The 20,210-nt window shown below is 38.0% G+C and overlaps 1 protein-coding gene across 2 annotated transcripts in view; it reads left to right on the top strand.

The window, feature by feature from the left end:
- Window positions 1-20,210, top strand: part of FZD3 (frizzled class receptor 3) — a 126,568-nt gene that overhangs the window by 89,079 nt on the left and 17,279 nt on the right. For both annotated transcript variants that reach the window (XM_055428078.2, XM_088837824.1), the window contains exons 5-6: window positions 13,180-13,328; window positions 16,937-17,170. In XM_055428078.2, the coding sequence (XP_055284053.2) occupies window positions 13,180-13,328; window positions 16,937-17,170 (383 nt within the window). The remainder of the gene's footprint in view (window positions 1-13,179; window positions 13,329-16,936; window positions 17,171-20,210) is intronic.

The raw sequence follows: 20,210 nt of genomic DNA, 5'->3' as shown, positions 1-20,210 counted from the left end.
AGACATTACTTTGCCAGCAAAGGTCCATCTAGTCAAATCTGTGGTTTTTCCAGTAGTATTGTATGAATGTGAGAGTTGGACTATAAAGAATGCTAAGCATTGAAGAATTGATGCTTTTGAACTGTGGTGTTGGAGAAGACTCTGGAGAGTCCCTTGGACAGCAAGGAGATCCAACCAGTCTATCCTAAAGGAGATCAGTCCTGAATATTCATTGGAAGTACTGATGCTGAAACTGAAGCTCCAATACTTCAGCTACCTGATGTGAAGAACTGACTCATTGGAAAAGACCCTGATGCTGGGGAAGATTGAAGGCAGGAGGAGAAGGGGATGACGGAGGATGAGATGTTTGGATGGCATCACTGAGTCAATGGATATGAGTTTGAGTAAACTCTGGGAGTTGGCAATGGACAGGGAGGCCTGGTGTGCTGTAGTCCATGGGGTCACAAAGAGTCAGACCCAACTGAACAACTGAACTGAACTGAAAAATCTAAACGAATTTTTTGGCCAATCCAATATGTCATGTACATATACATGTAAATTATAAAGAACAATACATTGAACAACAATAGATTTATCACTCATTTCATAAATGAAACACAAAACACCAGATCCCCCTCCTTGACTGAATCTCCTTTGTAAACTATTATTATCCAGAACTTGGTGTTATTGTGTGTTTACACTTATATGTATTTACCTAAACAATGTATTGTATTCGTTGAAGTATTTTAAAACTTTGCAGTGTCAAAACTGCCTGTATTTTTGGAGCTTGCTTTTGTCATTCGTTATTTTTGTGAGATTTATCTATGGTAATATATACAATGTGTGTTTATTTGCTGTCTTTGCTGTTCAACGTTCTGTTGTATGAATATATCAAATTTGTTTATGTGTTTTACTGTTAATGGATATTTAGGTTACACATTGTTTTTACTCTGTTATAAATAATGCTGCTATGAATATTGTGCATTTATGTGAGATTCTCTAGAATGTATAACTAAAAATGTAACTGTTAGATCTTGTGAATCTTCAGCATTACCAGATGTTGCCAAATTGTTTTCCAAAGTTGCTGTGCCATTTAGAACCTCATCTGAAAGTGCAGAGAGTTCTCATTCTTCTACATGCTCATCGTCACATGTAAAATTTTGACAATCCTCCTTGCTATTTTAATTTGTATTTTCCTGATTACTAGTGAAATTGAACTTCCTTTTTCTTACATATATAGCTTATACTAGCTAAATAACTTATTATTTATATTTCCTCTTCTGTGAAGTGCTTGTGTATATACACACTATATTCTGGTAAATATATTCTGGTATAATTTCTTAATCAGTTTTATGCATTACAGATAAAGTCTAACTTTGGTTTTTCATTGTTTTAATGGTGTCCTTTGACAAGCAGAAGTTTAAAATTTTAAAATATATTATTCTTTTTCTTTGTTTTTTTTTTTAAATTGTTTAAAAACTCTGCTCAAAGATTGCAAATAATATTCTCCTTTGTTTTCTTTAGACAGTTTTAAAGTTTTGCTTCTCAGATTTGGATTTTTTTTATATAGAGTTTATTTTTAGATCTGGAGTAAGGAGGTGATATCTTTTAAAAACTACGTAGATGTCTAGCTAGCACCATTTATGACTAGTCCATCCTTTCTCCACTGATTTGTGATGCTACCTCTGTCATACAGTATCTACTTTTCACTTATGAAACTTATTTTGCTATTCTATTCTGCGGTCCATTTTCTGTCCTTGTCTTGACCTTCTGCCATTGTCCTAATTCTGATAGGTCTTTATATCTCATAGGGCGAATAAGTGAATTTTCAAGGCAAAATAAAAGTAAAGGCAGACAAAGCTATGCAATGTAGTAGGGCACAAAATTTGAAATCAGAAGACTTAATTCCAGAACTGTAGTCACTTATCAACATGGATGAGCGTGATCAGAAGTTTATTTTTGTGTGGGCTTTTGATGACCATAAACCAACATTTTGTAATGAATTTTTTTTAACAAAAGCAAATCTAATACAATGTAGGTCTTCTTAGTAAAGAATGGATTCCACTTGATTGGGAAAGAAGCCAAAGACTCTGCCTGCCTGATTCAAAGCCAAAGTCTCAGAAACAATAATTGAATTTATGCCACCACAATAACCATACATATGTCCTTGGTGTTTCTCTTCTTCTGTGAGGATGTTCCCCCCTTTAGCATGAATACTTTTTTCTATTTAATTTAAAAGAATTTAAGCTCCAGGGTCTTTGGTAGATGATGGATCTAAATTGGGAAAATATTTTCCATATTTTTATCAAATAAAGTCACATTGCAAAATTCTGTTGATTGAAATTAGAGTGGTGTTAGTGGAGACTGGTTGTTGAAAAGATAGTTCAGTTCATTTCAGTTCAGTCGCTCAGTCGTGTCCGACTCTCCGCGACCCCATGAATCACAGCACGCCAGGCCTCCCTGTTCATCACCAACTCCCGGAGTTCACTCAAACTCATGTCCACAGAGTCGGTGATGCCATCCAGCCATCTCATTCTCTGTTGTCCCCTTCTCCTCCCGTCCCCAACCTTTCCCAGCATCAGAGTCTTTTCTAGTGAGTCAACTCGTCGCATGAGGTGGCCAAAGTATTGCAGTTTCAGCTTTAGCATCAGTCCTTCCAATGAACACCCAGGATTGATCTCCTTTAGAATGGACTGGTTGGATCTCCTTGCAGTCCAAGGGACTCTCAAGAGTCTTCTCCAACACCACAGTTCAAAAGCATCAATTCTTCAGCGATCAGCTTTCTTCACAGTCCAACTCTCACATCCAAAAAGATAGTAAAAGTAGGCAATTCACAGCGAGGCAGGCAGTTGTAGAAAAAGGACAATGACCAAGATATAGGGATAGCAGTGGAGGCTGATTGTCTGCCTTTTCTGCTGGGGATTCTCCTTCAGTTCCCAGTAAAGAGACCAAAGAAATATATCAGATGAGGCTTTTCAACTGTTAGGTGGTGTTTTTTTAATTTAACTTTATTTTATATTGGAGTAATGTTGATTTATAATATTGTTTCAGGTGTACAGCAAGGCTATTCAGTTTTGCATATACATTTATCCATTTTTTTTGTATTCTTTTCCCATATAGGTTATTACAGAATATTGAGTACAGTTCCCTATACAGTAGATCCTTGTTGATTATCTGCTTTATATATAGTAATGTGTATATGTTAATCCCAAACCCAATTTATCCCTCCTTTCTGCCTTTCCCCTTTTTTAACTGTAAGTTTATTTTCAAAGTCTAGAGTCTGTTTCTGTTTGGCTTGAGTTGCTTTCTCACTGTATCGGTATCATGGCAGGTACTGAATTGTCTTCCCTGGAATTTTTGTCTTTAACCACAACTGTGTAATACAAAATGTCCCACGTTACAACCCTCTGTCCTCCAATTCTCCTCTTTACTGTCTTGCCTAACTGAAGGTTTTGGTTTTTGCTGTTATTACTGATTTTGTTTTTAGCACTCCTTTAATTGAAGCATTTGCGATATATGGACAGTATTTCTAATTTTTGAAAGATAATACAATGCAGTTTAAAAGTACTGTAGGAGTCATCAGATGCGGTTTCTCTCCCAGGTTCCCTTTTTTTCCTCTCCTTCTTTTCTGGGTACTTATTCAGTCCCATATTTTGGATTATATAGGTCAACTCTTCTTCTGAACTCCAGACATGTATCTGTTTATATGACATTTCCAACTTAACATGTCTAAAATACAATTCTTAATTTTTCTTCTTAAACCCTGTTCCTGCTTTCCATCCCCAATTATTTTCATTCAGTAAATGGTATTGTCATCTGTGAGTAGTTGTTTATTTGTTAAGTCATGTCTGACTCTTTGCAACCCCATGGACTGCAGCCCACCAGGCTCCCCGTCCTCCACTATCGCATAGAGTTTGCGCAACTTCATGTCCATTAAGTCAGTGATGCTATCTAACCATCTTATCCTCTGCTACCAGCTTCTCCTTTTCTCTTCAGTCTTTCTCAGCATCAGGGTCTTTTCCAGTGAGTCGGTTCTTCACATCAAGTGTCCAAAGTATTGGAACTTCAGCTTCAGCATCAGTCCTTCCAATGAATACTCAGGATTAATTTCCTTTAGGATTGACTGTTTTGATGTCCTTGCAGTCCAGGGGACTCTCAAGAGTCTTCTTCAACACCACAATGAACTAAAGCATCAATTCTTCAGCACTCAGACTTCTGTATGGCCCAACTCTCACAGCTGTACATGAGTACTAGAAAGACCATATCTTTGACTGTATGGACCAGTCCAGATATAATCATGTGCCAGTTAGAGCTAAAGTGTAATAAGGGAATTTTTAAGCAGAGTCAGCCTAAAAGACAAAATAAGCTAATTTGTAGACTAGAAATGCAAAATGATGACTGGAGATAAAAACGTGGGCTACTAGAATCCAGGTGTGAAGTGGCTGGGGTGGCTGCGCATTCAGTTTCTATGTGTATACAGAAGTAAAAGTGTTACATGGGAGTTAGAGGACTAGAACTAGGCTTACCAGTTAAAAGTAGGAGTTGGAAATGGGACTCTCCTGCTCCTAAAAGAAAGTTTATATGAAAGGTGCAACAAACTCTTTCCTAAAGCTGCATTTAGCATTAAAAATACTTAAAATATTTATCTAGAGATGTGAGAGGGCCAAACTGTAATGATTCAGTAGCTGAGTCAATGGTAGCTGATAAGGTCTGGAGTGTGCAGTCAACATATTAGACCTGGTTTTTAACTAGGGTCCCATAGAGTAAAGTAAAGTGAAATCACTCAGTCATGTCTGACTCTGCGACCCCATGGACTGTAGCCCACCAGGATCCTCCGTCCATGGGATTTTCCAGGCAAGAGTACTGGAGTAGATTGCCATTTCCTTCTCCAGAGTATCTTGCCAACCCAGGGATCAAACCGAGGTCTCCCACGTTGTAGGCAGACACTTCACCGTCTGAGCCACCAGGGAAGTCCAAAATGAATGAAACATGGTGGATAAATAGGGGGAGTGAGGGAGAGAGAACAAGAGAGAGAGAAAAACTCTCTTACTCAAGATCTGTAAGCAGAAATTCCAAAGTGTAATTAAAGAAGAAAGCTAAACCTAAAAAGTCATTCAATAAAATCAACAGTCAGGAGATGGATTCACTCCCAAATGTAATAAAAGTAATAAATAGAAAGTAATAATTTTCTAAAGACTTATTTTTAAAATATGTATGTTTAGGGTTCTTCAATAGATTAATAATAAAAAGCACGTTAAAAGAAAAAGAACTTAGATAAATTAGCAGACGTGAAATAAGAATAGACAAACATAAAAGCCAATTTGCCTAGAAATGTAGTTATAGGAATTAAGTCAATAGATGGAATGAATTCTAAAGTAGACATGATTAAAGAGAGAACTAGTGAAGTGGAAAATTGTTCTAACTCTCTAGATGACCCAGAATGCATAATAGAGATATAAAATACTCAAAATTATCTAATTATGCCATTAAGAGATACTAAAAATAGGTTGAGAAGCTTCAGTATACATCTAATGGGCGTTCTACAACAAGGGGCTATAAGAATGACTAAGAAATGATAAGAGCTACATCCTGAATTTTTCAGAACTGAAAACTTGAAACCTCACAGTAGAAGTACGCTCTGCATACTAAGCAGGACAAGTAAAAACCAATCACGATGAGAAACATTCTTTGCAACTAGAAGGCTAGAGCAACTAGAAGGCCAGAGACATTAACAGATACAAGAGAGAAGAAATCTCCAAAAGATTATCAACTGTGCAGGCTTATCAACAGCAACAATAGCAGCTAGAAGATAATGAACTAATATCTGTAAAATGCTGAGTGATGATAACTTTATCCATCTAAAACAACACTGAAGATTGAGGACAAGAGAAAGACATTTTGGGACAAGACTAATTTATCTCTAGCATACCCTATCTGTAAGAATTTCTAAAGAGCATCCTTTAGCAGAAAGAAAAGAGAACCCCAAGATAGGCTGAGGGTGTACTTTGTGGCAAAGTCACTTAACAATGATAATAACAAGACCAATTATTTTTGTAAAGGTTATTCTGAGTCTCTGGAAAATAATAACAAGGAGTATTAGGTAGCTCAAGTGTCCTAGGAGCATAGTCTTGTTCAAGAAGATGGAAGTGCTGAATACTTTTAACTATAACTTTTTCTCATAAAGCCAAGTACATATTGTAAATGTATGTATGTATTTATTGAGCACCTGCTATGTGCCAGACACTGATCTAGGCTCTGGGAATAAGACCACTGGGGGAAAAAACTCCTCATTGAGTTTATACTTTAATAGGAGGAAACTATATATTGTTTAAAAACAGTAGTATAGCGCAAACAGGTTTGAAAGAAACACATTGGTAAATAGGAAAAGATACACTTGAAAAATATGATGGTATGATGAAGAAAAGAGCTGGTGTGGCAATATTAAAGTCAGATAAAATACTGTTGTGCTGGAGAAGACTCTTGAGAGTTCCTTGGACTGCAAGGAGATCCAACCAGTCCATTCTAAAGGAGATCAATCCTGGGTGTTCATTGGAAGGGCTGATGCTGAAGCTGAAACTCCAATACTTTGGCCACCTCATGCGAAGAGTTGACTCAGTGGAAAAGACTGATGCTGGGAGGGATTGGGGGCAGGAGGAGAAGGGGACGACAGAGAATGAGATGGCTGGATGGCATCACCGACTCTGTGGACATGAGTTTGAGTGAACTCTGGGAGTTGGTGATGGACAGGGAGCCCTGGCATGCTGTGATTTATGGGGTCGCAAAGAGTCGGACATGACTGAGCGACTGAACTGAACTGAGATGAAAATACTGTTTAAAGTGAGCACTAAAGTATATTGGGTAGCTAGAGTATTTATATAACAGCTAACACAGACTTAAAAGTGAAAAGTGACAGGATTAGAAGGAAAACTGATGAGCCCCCAGATTAGCATAACTCTTTAAACAGATAGGTAGGGACTTACCTGGTGGTCCAGTGGTTAGGAATTGCTTTGCAGTGCAGGGAGTGTGGATTTGATCCTTTGTAAAGGAACTAAGATTCCACGTGCTGCAGGGCAACCAAGTCCACACACCACAGCTGAGACTCGATGGAGCCAAATAAATACATATCCTTAAAAAAAAAAAAAAAAAGAATTAGGTAAGCAGAAAATTTGTCAGGAAAACACATATACCTTGTTTTATTGCACTTCCCTTTATTATGCTTTGCAGACACTACAGTTCAGTCACTTCAGTGGCTCACTCATGTCCGACTCTTTGTGACCCCATGGACTGCAGCACGCCAGGCCTCCCTGTCCATCACCAACTCCCAGAGTTTACTCAAACTCACGTCCATTGAGTTGGTGATGCCATCCAACCAGTTCATCGTTTGTTGTCCCCTTCTCCTCCTGCCTTCAATATTTCCCAGCATCAGGGTCTTTTCCAGTGAGTCAGTTCTTTGCATCAGGTAGCCAAAGTATTAGAGTTTTAGCTTCAGCATCAGTACTTCCAATGAAAATTCAGTACTGATTTCCTTTAGGATGGATTGATTTGATCTCCTTGCTGTCCAAGGGACTCTCTAGAGTCTTCTCCAACACCACAGTTCAAAAGCATCAATTCTTCAACGCTTAGCTTTCTTTATAGTCCAACTCTCACATCCATGCATGACTATTGGAAAAACCATAGCCTTGACTAGACGGACCTTTGATGGCAAAGTACTATCTCTGCTTTTTAATATGCTGTCTAGGTTGGTCATAACTTTCCTTCCAAGGAGTAAGTGTTTTTAATTTTATGGCTACAGTCACCATCCACAGTGATTTTGGAGCCCAAAAAAATAAAGTCTGAAACAAAAGAAAAAAAAAATAAAGTCTGACACTGTTTCCACTGTTTCCCCATCTATTTGCAGTGAAGTGATGGGACCAGATGCCATGATCTTAATTTTTTGAATGTTGAGCCTCAAGCCAACTTTTTCACTCCCTTGTTTCACTTTCATCAAGAGGCTCTTTAGTTCTTTGCTTTCTGCCATAAAGTTGGTGTCATCTGCATATCTGAGATTATAGATATTTCTCCTGGCAATCTTGATTCCAGCTTGTGCTTCATTCAGTCCAGTGTTTCTCATGATGTACTCTGCATATAACTTAAATAAGCAGGGTGACAATATACAGCCTTGATGAACTCCTTTTCCTATTTGGAACCAGTTCTAAATGTTGCTTCCTGACCTGCATACAGGTTTCTCAAGAGGCAGGTCAGCTGGTCAGGTATTCCCATCTCTTTCAAAATTTTTCCACAGTTTTTGGTGATCCACACAAACGCTTTGGCATAGTCAATAAAGCAGGAATAGATGTTTTTTTGGAACTCTCTTGCTTTTTCAGTGCTCCAACGGATGTTGGCAATTTAATCTCTGGTTCCTCTACCTTTTCTAAATCCAGTTTGAGGATCTGGGAGTTCTCAGTTCAAGTACTGTTGAAGCCTGGTTTGGAGAATTTTGAGCGTTACTTTACTAGTGTGTGAGATGAGTGCAGTTGTGCGGTAGTTTGAACATTCTTTGGCATTGCCTTTCTTTGGGATTGGAATGAAAACTGATCTTTCTTGTGGCCACTGCTGAGTTTTCCAAATTCGCTGGCATATTGAGTGCAGCACTTTCACAGCATCATCTTTCAGGATTTGAAGTAGCTCAACTGGAATTCCATCACCTCCATTAGCTTTGTTCATAGTGATGCTTCCTAAGGCCCACTTGGCTTCAGATTCCAGGATGTCTGGCTCTAGGTGAGTGATCATACCATCATGATTATCTGGATCTTGAAGGTTATTTTTGTATAGTTCTGTGTATCATTACCACCTCTTAATATCTTCTGCTTCTGTTAGGTCCATACCATTTCTGTCCTTTATTGAGCCCATCTTTGCATGAAATGTTCCCTTGGAATCTCTAATTTTCTTGAAGAGATCTCTAGTCTTTTCTATCCTATTGTTTTCCTCTATTTCTTTGCACTGATCACCGAGGAAGGCTTTCTTATCTCTCCTTGTTGTTCTTTGGAACTCTGCATTCAAATGGGTGTATCTTTCCTTTTCTCCTTTGCTTTTTGCTTCTCTTCTTTTCACAGCTATTTGTAAGGCCTCCTCAGACAGCCATTTTGCTTTCTTGCATTTCTTTTCCATGGGGATGGTCTTGGTCCCTGTCTCCTGTACAATGTCACGAACTTCCGTCCAGAGTTGATCAGGCACTCTATCGATCAGATCTAATCCCTTGAATCTATTTGTCACTTCCACTGTATAATCTTAAGGGATTTGATTTAGGTCATACCTCAATGGTCTAGTGGTTTTCCCTACTTTCTTCAATTGAAGTCTGAATTTGGCAATAAGGAGTTCATGATCTGAGCCACAGTCAGCTCCCAGTCTTGTTTTTGCTGACTATATAGAGCTTCTCCATCTTAGGCTGCAAGGAATATCATCAATCTGATTTCAGTATGGACCATCTTGTGATGTCCATGTGTAGAGTCTTCTCTTGTGTTGTTGGAGGAGGGTGTTTACTATGACCAGTGCATTCTCTTGCAAAACTCTGTTAGCCTTTACCCTGCTTCATTCTGTACTCTAAGGTCAAATTTGCCTGTTATTCCAGGTGTTTCTTGACTTCCTACTTTTGCATTCCAGTCCCCGATAATGTAAAGGACATCTTCTTTGGGTGTTAGTTCTAGAAGGTCTTGTAGGTTTTCCGAGAACCATTCAACTTCAGCTTCTTCAGCATTACTGGTCAGGGCATAGACTTGGATTACTGTGATATTGAATGGTTTGCCTTGGAAACGAACAGATCCTTCTATCATTTTTGAGATTGCATCCAAGTACTATATTTCGGACTTTTGTTTTGCAGACACCACAGTTTTTACAAATTGAAGGTTGGTGGCAACCCTGTGTTGAGCAAATCTGTTGGTGCCTTTTTTTTCCAAAAGCATTTGCTCACTTCCTATCCCTGTGTCACATTTTGGTAACACTTGCATAACAGACATATCTCTGAGATATTGCAGGTTTGGTTCCAGACCAGTACAATAAAGCAAGTCACACAATTTTGGGGATGGATTTACATGTAAAAGACTCTCCATGGGCCTCCCTGTTCACTTAGACACGATATTGAAATCAGGTCAACTAACCTCACATGGCTGCTAACGGTTCAAGTGAAAGGAGTTGCATACCTCTCACTTTAAATCAAAAGCTAGACATGATTAAGCTTAGTGAGAAAGGCATGTTGAAAGTTGAAACAGGCCAAAAGTTAGGCTTTTTGAGCCCAACAGCCAAGTTGTGAATCCACAGGTAAGGTTTTAAAAGTAAATTGAAACTGGTACTCCAGTGACTTCATGAATGATAAGAAAACAACACAGCCTTATTGATATGGAGAAGGTTTTGGGATCTGCATAGATCAGCCAGCCATAGCATTCCCTTAAGCCCAAGCCTAATCTAAGACAAGGCCCTAACTCTAATTCTGTGAGGGCTGAGAGAAATGAGGCAGCTGCAGAAGAAAGGTTTGAGGCTAGCAGGGGTCGATTCCATGAAGTTTAAGGAAAGACGTCATCTCTGTAGTATCAGAGTTCATGGCAGAGCAGCAAGTGCTGATATAGAAGCTGCCACAAGTTATCCAGAAGATCTAGCTAAGATCATTCATGAAGGTGGTTGTTCTAAGCATAGATTTTTATTGGAGACAGAACAGTCTTCTATTGGAAGAAGATGTCACCAGGACTTTTATAGCTAGAGAGGAGAGGTCAGTGCCTGGCTTGAGAGCTTTACAGGGTAGGATGACTCTCTTGTTAGGGGCTAATGCAGCTGGTCTGGTGGCTCAGTAGTAAAGAATCTACCTGCCAATCCAGGAGACGTGGGTTTGATCCCTGAGTCAGGAAAATCCCCTGGAGAAGGAAATGGCAATTCACTCCAGTATTCTTGACTGGGAAATTCAATGGACAGACGAGCCTGGTGGGCTATAGTCCATGGGATTTCAAAAGAATAGGATATGACTTGGAGACTGAACAGCAACAAAATGCTCATTTGCCATTTTGAATTATGCTAAATCTTCTCTTCCTGTGCTCTGTAAATGGAACAACAAAGCATGGGTGACAGCACATCTGTTTACAACATGGTTTACTAAATATTTGAAGCCCACTGTGGAGATCTGCTTCTCAGAAAAAGGAGGTTCCTTTGAAAATATTACTGCTTATTGACAATGTGTTTGGTCACCCAAGCGCTCTGATGGAGATGTACAAGATTAATGTTTAATGCCTACCTTCTTAACATCCATTCTGCAGTCCACAGATCAAGGAGTAATTTCAACTTTCAAGGCTTTATTATTTAAGAAATATATTTTGGGAGTGGCATACCTCACAACTTGTAGGATCTTAGTTTCCTGATCAGGGATTGAACCTAGGCCACCACAGTGAAAGTGCCAAATTCTATCCACTGGACTGCCAGAGCAGTTCCATAAGAAATACATTTTTAGGCTATAACTACCATAGTGATTCCTCTGATGGATTTGGGTGGTTAAATGAAAACCTGGAAAGGATTCACCATTCTAGATGCCATTGACAATATTCATGATTCAAAGGAAGAGGTCAAAATATAAATATTAGCAGGAGTTTGAAAGAAGTTGATTCCAACCCTCAAGGTGCCTTGTGAGGCTTTAAGACTTTGATGGAGGAAATCACACCCAGTGTGGTAGAAAAATAGCAAGAGAACTAGAATTAGAAGTGGAACCTGAAGATGTGACTAAATTGCTTCAATCCCATGATAAAACTTTAATGGGTGAGGAGTTACTTCTCATGGGTGAGCAAATGATTTCTTGACATGGAATCTACTCCTGGTGAAGATGTTGTGAGGATTGATGAAATGACAAAAGAGGATTTAGAATATTACCTAAACTTAGTTGATAAAGCAAAAGTAGGGTTTGAGAGGATTGACTTCAGTTTTGAAAGACATTCTACTTTGGGTAAAATGTTACCAAACAGTAATTCATGCTACAGAGAAATTTTTCTTGAAAGGGTCAATGGATGTGGCAGACTTCGTTATTATCTTAAGAAATGGCCACAGTCATCCTATCCTACAGGAACCACCCCAATCAGTCAGCAGCCTTCAGCATTGAGGCAAGACCCTCCACAGCAAAAAGAGTATGACTCACTTAAAGGCTCAAGTGATGGTTAACATTTTTTTAGCAATAAAATGTTTTTTAATTTAGATATGAGCATTGTTATTTAGACTCTTATGAGTAGATACTACATTCTACATTATAAACATAAGTTTTATATGTACTGGGAAACAAAATAATACCATGACTCACATTATTGTGGTATTTGTTTATTGTGGTGGTATGGAACCAGACTCACAATATCTTGAGAATGCCTATATAGAAGATTTGAACAACACAACTAATAAAGTTGGTCTAATACATATAGAAATTTTGTACCTAACAAATAGAGAGTAAGCGTTATTTCTGAGCACACAAGGAGTACTTTAAAAAATGGACTATGTCCTAAATCACAAAAGAAGTTTCCAAAATATAAGGTAACCAGAATCAAATAGACTACATTCTGTGACTATAATAATTTAACTTGAAATCAACAATAAAAAGAAATCTTAAAAAAAACTCACCTGAATAGAAACTAAAAAATATACTTATAAATAACTCATAGGTTAAAGAGGAAGCTTGAAAACAGCCAGCAAAGCAGACATGAAAGGAGGAGCATATTAAATAAAAGAACAGAAACTAATAAAATGGGGGAAATGATTAACACTTTCATAATTGTATATTGTGATAACCAATGATAGGATGAGCAGAATTGGCCAAGAAGAATATAGGCATTATTTGAGCCTCTATTCCTATTCATAGTTTGTTTTCTATATTAGTAATCTTTTCTTTAGACAATATCTAATATGGGCTAGTAAGAAAATTATAGAACTCAGGCTATAGAATATATAGTCATTGTTCTTGCCTGGAGAATCCCGGGGATGGCTGCCGTCTATGGGGTCGGGCGGAGTCGGACACGACTGAAGCGACTTAGCAGCAGCAGTCAAATTTTCAGCAGTGTGTCTTTTCCATATAATGAGAAAATTATAGGACTGTGTAAGTGCAAACATCAGACTTTTATAGTTTTACTATTCATTCATAAGATTTTACAGTGGTCTTTAATAGAAATTTCTGTGTATATATTTAAGATATTCTTCTTTCCCTTCTTATAGGTTACTCAAATGAGTCGTCCAGATTTGATTCTCTTTCTAATGAAATACCTGATGGCTCTCATAGTTGGTATTCCTTCCATTTTTTGGGTTGGAAGCAAAAAGACTTGCTTTGAATGGGCCAGTTTTTTCCACGGTCGTAGGAAAAAAGAGTAAGTTGAAGTAAATTATCATGGTGTTCACAGGCTTCACATTTAAATAATTTTGTGTGTGTGTGTTTACTGTGTTGAAACAATTTGGATTTGAAGGAAATATTCCAAGATTATAACCTCAGCTGCCACCAGGTATGATTAAATCTTAAAAACTTAACTCAGAAAAGATAGCCAAGTAGAACCAGGCTTAAGGCCTGTTCCTTACTAATTCAGAATATTTGAGGGAAAGCCAATCTTTTTTTAAAAACCCAAATTATAATCTTCTTTAAAAATGAATGTTTATATATGTATATTCTTATTTGATCTTTTTGACATTTCTGTGACGACTAGTATTATCATCTCTGTGTTAAAGATGTGAAAACTGATGCACAGAGAGGTTCATTGCCTTGGCTAAAGTCGTACAGTATTAGACTTCCATTTCCAGTTGTCCATTGTTCTTCCAAGTTACACCATAAATTATTTAAAGGGGTAGCATGTTATTTTATTCTGAGTCATACACAGTAAAGCCAAAGTAGTAAAATGATATTAGCAGATAAAATGAAATATGTTAAAGATGTTATTTAATTCATAGTTGGCCAAATTGCATATTAGAGAGTCATGGTAAAATATAAGATTTGGGCATATTTGAGGAATCTTTCATTTTTTGACCCCTTAATTAATAGAACAAAATAAGACCCTGCAGTATTCACAAAGGAACAGATGACTTCAAACTTTTTATTAAGTAAAAAGCTAATATTTATACTGTATTTGGATTGTCACAAATTCTAAGTTAGTGGAATCCATATTCTTATTTTATTTAACCTAAGTTACATGGAAAATTTTGGGAAAATGAATTTCTATAAAAGTCTTAAGATTATATGTAAGATGTTATTGTGTTTTGTATGGGTTAATGTATTTTTAAAATAGATCTTAAATTACCACATTATCAGAATCTTGTGTTTTCTCAATTATCACTAATTAGCAGCTTCTGTTACACAGATTAGATTGAAATCTATAAAAACCACAATTTAAAAATATACATTCCTTATTACCATATCTGAGACTACTGCTAGTGATATCAGACAATGCATTTCTCCTTTAAATGCAATTTCATTTGGCAGAGAAGGAAAGAAGGGGAAAGGTTAATTCAACAATGACAAAAATGTCTTTTCTGGGAATTCATCCTTTGACAAAGACATTAATGAGTTGTTACAGTGTATCAGCTATTCAGTGATGCCACAGGTTCAATAGCAAACAAAACAGACCAAGTCCTTGATTTCTGTGGAACAACCTTACTTTGGAGATTTATCTGTGTATTCTTTGAAATTTTTAAATGTATTTTAATCACAGTAAAACATAATTCTAAGGAGACGGTTTGAAATAGCGTTCCTGGTCACCTCTGGGCCACACACAAGCCATTCTGTCACACAGCAATTCTGTTGTGTTAGAAACTCCAGATGGGGCTAAACTAAACCAATGCTGCCCTTTTGGGGACTCATCCCAGTTATTTGGGGGATCCTGACTGGGCCAGAATCCTTTTGAAACTGGTTAGACCTCCCCAAAACCCTTCCATTTGGTTTTCTGGAACCATGGACCACCCACTTCCCTGACTCAACAAAGTCATTTTGACCCTCCCAGCTGGGACTGTGCTCTGGGCTAGGGTGTCATTCCTCCAGAGTGTGAGCAGCCTGCAGTCATTTCTAGCATCTGGTTGAGCCTTTGAGAGATGACTAGAGAGTAACCATAATAATAGTTTCCAATCAATTGAGCCCACTTAATACTCCAAGCACTTGTCTAAGCATTAAATCATTTAATCCTCTAGACAACCTTGTGAGGAAGATTGTCATTTTACAGATCAGAACACAGAACCAAGGTTCAATAGCTAGTGAGTGGTAGAGCTGAGATTCAAACCCAAGCAGTCTGATGCTAGCCTCTATTCTTTGCTGTTAACCTCTCTGTTATACTGTGCTGGCTTCTAAAATTATGCCAATCAAATTAGTGTTCTTTCTCTCAGTGAAGCAACACTTAAGATTGCTTATGCTAATAATTCTGACACTGGTTGAAATATTTTTAGAAATCTTGTTTTGGAGCTATCTGGGTCACATCACTTCATTTTTCTGGACCCCTGTTTTATTTGTGAAATGAGGAGACAGACCTTCACCATTTGAAGGTAGATTAAATTTTTGAAATGACCAGAAGTCAGCTTGAACCAATTTTTAAAAATAAGTTTAGAAAATAAATTCAGCCGACCAGAGCAACTTTGGGTGTATGTACATGTGCACAGGGCCATTGATGACAGAAGAATAAATGTGGTAATAACTATGTTTGAGTTGTTCTTTCTTCTGTCTAGTTTTTGATACTTTCAGGACATATATAAACATTATGTTTTATCATTACTTTATGATTCACTTTGAAACATTTAAACTTCAGTTTGATTCCCAGCTATTGTTCTGCTGTATGACTTTTGAAAAGTTCTTTAATCCCTTGTGACCTCAGTTTCTTCATCTGTAAAATGGGGATCACAGTATTTACTCTTGATGGATATCTACCCCACAGTGTCTGTTCAGGAGTTAATCTCCATAATAAAAACATTATTAATAAAGATTAACAGAGAATATATGTAGAACACCTGGCATTATGCAGGTACTCAACAAATACTAGTCTTCTTTGAGTCCTTTTACCGCAGCACTAAAAATAACAATGTCAATAACAGCAGTGATTCTTTTCTAATTTGAAAACTTAGAATATATGCACTTTGTCAATTTATGATCTAATCTTTACATGTCGGAACTTTTTTTTAAATGATATTGTCTAATTTTAACTTTACGATTCTTATAGTCACTTATTTACCCACACTGATACACTGACATTTGCCCCTATTTAATTGGCTCTTTAATTACCATTTTGTTCATCAACATAAACACCTATCTGCTTTTAGCCTTTTTATCGCAGTTAAAAACTTTGGCTCTGGACATAATTCATCCCCTTAATTCTTTTTTTCTTAAGTCTTTATTATGTCTGGGACTTCATTGTATGTTTGCTTAAATTAATTTTTCATACAGCTTGTTCTTCTACGGTCATTCATGTTTATTCAAGCACTAGACAACAGCTTCTGTCGTAAAAGCAACTTGTAACCTTAAAACAACTGCTCTTACAAATTAAAAAAAATGAGTCTATGCCATGATAAAGCCTCTACTACTTCTATTAACCCCATGCAAGAAAATAATATTTTTACTTTATAGTAGTACCTTTGCAATATTTCAGTGTCCTTGAGAATGATAAATTTCTTTAGCCAAAAGGTACCTTTTAAAAATGATGTAATTGTATGCCTTCATTTTATAGATGAGGAAAATTAAGAAAAGGGGATAGTGACTTGCCTAAGATCACATATTTATTGATAGAGTTGAAACTAAACTCCTCATTTCCTTATTCTAATATGAAACTCTTTACCGGTTTAGGGGACAGCTTGACAGAGATTTTTGTGTTAGTCTCTCTTCTGTCAACAGTGTTACCTTATATCTGTCCTAAAGACATTGCTTGGAGAGCTTTTTTTTGAAGAATAACATCAGTCTGTCAAAGTATTGTTTTCGGTCTTAGGGTTATCTTACACTTAGTATTTTGCTATCTAGGATAGTGAACGAGAGCCGACAGGTACTCCAGGAACCTGATTTTGCTCAGTCCCTCCTGAGGGATCCAAATACTCCTATCATAAGGAAATCAAGAGGAACTTCTACTCAAGGGACATCCACACATGCTTCTTCAACTCAGCTGGCCATGGTGGATGACCAGAGAAGCAAAGCAGGGAGTGTCCACAGCAAAGTGAGCAGCTACCACGGCAGCCTCCACAGGTCCCGTGATGGCAGGTGAGTTTTATCGGCAGCTTCGTTTATATCATGTGCTGAGTTAGAGTCATATGGTGTCCGAAGGAAGAGCAGCCAGTTCTGAAACACAAGTTGATCATTATTAACCTTTCTGAACTTTGCTAGGTTCAGTTGTCGCAGATTATGGTCAGACTTAATGCCAGTCAGAGGAGTTTAGACATGATGAAGCGAGCAATGTGGAGTCTGCTCATCAGAGAGAAGGCAGCGTAAAAGTGGTTATTTTAGTAAGATTAATTTAGCAAACAATTATGGAATACCTACTATGTCAGAGACTGTGTGAGTCTCTGGGAATACAAAGCTGATTTAGACATGATCTTTGTTTTTAATAAGCTCAAGAAAAATAGGGTAGTCATTATTTGTGTTGTAGTTGAAAGCATGGGGTCTAGAATAATAAGCCTCGGTTTCCTCATCTGTAAAATGGAAATAGTAATAATATCTGTCCCTTTAGCAATGTTGTAAAAAATAAATGAGATAATATACCTAATTGCTCAGAACTGTGCCCATCTCAGTAAGTGCCTGTTATCAACTTTTATTATCAATATGATAAGGTAATAATTAAAGTAAAATGCAAAAATAATGGTATAGTCCAGAGATTATAAATTTTTTCTATAAAGAGAAAAATAGCTAATATAATAAATCTTGTATTATAAATGAAATAACATAATAAATAACTTTAGGCTTTGTGGGTCACGTGGTCTTTGTTGGCACCATTCATTTCTGCTGTTAATACCATAGACAGTATGCAGTCAAAATAGGAGTGGCTGTGTTCCAGTAAAACTGTTTACAAAAATAGGAAGCGGCCTGATTTGACCAGGAGGCCACAGTTGGCCAGCCCCAGTTTGGTAGCATGGACGAGGGGGTGATTAACTCTGGCGGGGAGGAGGTGGGAGAAGGCTTCACAGAGAGTGTCTGAGCGTGGGCAGGATGTGCTTTCTTGTTATATTTGGTGGTAGAGACACTAGAATTGGAAACCTCTTAGGAGCTCTGCAGTAGTTCAGTTAAGAGACGATGGAGGTTTATGAAAGAGCAGTGACAGGGCCAGGAGAGTAAGAGCAGATCTGAAAGATATTTAAAAAGAAGAAATGAAATAATAGGACTTGGTGATGGATTAAAAGCAGTTGGAGAGAAGGAATGTACCAAAATAAATTTTTTTTAAGATTTCTAAGCTTGGGAACCTGAAAGAATGAAAATTATGATGCCTGAAATTCTGTTCTGTGTTTCCACGGCTGTCCTGTGTCCTTCCAGTCTCTTTCCAGCCTTTCTTTCAGTCTTCCCTGTCTTTATCATGTAGGATATGATTCCTAGATGTACTCTCTTTTTAGACCTTCTTGTTTGTCCCCTCAGCTTGCTTTCTTTTGCCTTCTAACTTGGTCAGCTACTCTAGGTTTTGAAAAGGAGCAGCCTTTCTTTGACGTGTTTTCTATCTTGTATCCATTTCTTTTTATTTTCCTTGCCGTATTTTTGAAATATTTTGAATATTTCCTTTCTACCAGTTCCACCCTTTATTCTTTGTATTTCTGGTCTTTTTCACCTTCTTGCTGCTGCTGCTAAGTCGCTTCAGTCATGTCCGACCCTGTGCGACCCTGTAGATGGCAGCCCACCAGGCTCCTCTGTCCCTGGGATTCTCCGGGCAAGAACACTGGAGTGGATTGCCATTTTCTTCTCCAATGCATGAAAGTGAAAAGTGAAAGTGAAGTCACTCAGTCGTGTCCGACTCTTAGCGACCCCATGGACTGCAGCCTACCAGGCTCCTCCATCCATGGGATTTTCCAGGCAAGAGTACTGGAGTGGAGTGCCATTGCCTTCTCCATTTCACCTTCTTACCCAACTTACAACCAATGACCTATTTTTAAACCACCATCTAAGGTCCTTTCTCTTTCCTGCCTTTTACTTTCATTCAGCACTCCTAAGTGAAAAGCATTCTTCTAGGTGCTGGGAACGCAAAGATGGAAGACAAAAGAGTAGTAAGTATGATACAATCATACACAATGTTCTTTGGGAATCCAGAGAAGAAAGCCTTTTAAGTCACTGTGGAAAGTCTGGTTCACAAACAAGGTAGTACTTTAATTTGACTAGGGTACAGAGGCTGCTGCTAAGTCGCTTCAGTCATGTCTGACTCTGTGCGACCCCATAGATGGCAGCCCACTAGGCTCACCCATCCCTGGGATTCTCCAGGCAAGAACACTGGAGTGGGTTGCCATTTCCTTCTCCAATGTGTGAAAGTGAAAAGTGAAGTACAGAGGAGGCAGTTGGAAATCTCAGACAAGGAAACAGCATGTGCAGAGGCAAGGAGGACAAAAAGGCATTTAGGTTTCAGGGCTTCCGTAGGAGATGAAACATGCTGAGGAGTTGGGGTTTTTTTTCCCTTAGAGCAATGAGAAACTATTAAAAGACTTTGAGCGTTAGGGTGATAAAATCAGATTTGTGTTTTAGGAAGATGACTTTGACAATAGCCTAGGAGAGGAGGTTGTAAGGAAGCCCAGTTGGGAAGTTTCTAGAGTAAAATTAGAGCTCTTAACTTAAAACACTCAGAGAGACAGGAAACCAGAGAATCTTTCAGAAAACCTGCATCCATGAACTGCTAGCTCCAGTTGGCGCTAGTGGTAAAGAACCCTGCTGCCAATGCAGGAGACTTAAGAGACATGAGTTCGATCCCTGGGTTGAGAAGATTCCCTGGAGGAGGAAATGGCAACCCATTCTTGCCTGGAGAATCCCATGGACAGAGGAGCCTGCCATGGGGTCACAGAGAATTGGACGTGACTAAAGTGACAGCATAGCATGACTCCATGAACTGACTTTCAGCAGTATTTGATATTTGACAGTATTAGCCTCATCCTTTTCAATAAGGAATGGACAGTTATACTACAGCTCTTATGCATGTGGCATTCTGTGTATTAAGAGATACATAGAAGAAAGCTAAAGTATAATTTCTGCTTTCCAGGAGAATAGAACCTTCCAGGAAAGGTAGGACATATACATAATAACCAATTAAAAATTGTTGAAGCTAGCATATAATTAAAAT

This window comes from Moschus berezovskii, chromosome 7, assembly GCF_049115385.1.
Source record: "Moschus berezovskii isolate FMDL1 chromosome 7, NW_MosBer_1.0, whole genome shotgun sequence".
Classification (NCBI taxonomy): Eukaryota; Metazoa; Chordata; class Mammalia; order Artiodactyla; family Moschidae; genus Moschus; species Moschus berezovskii.
This window is presented reverse-complemented; position numbering and strand designations above follow the sequence as displayed.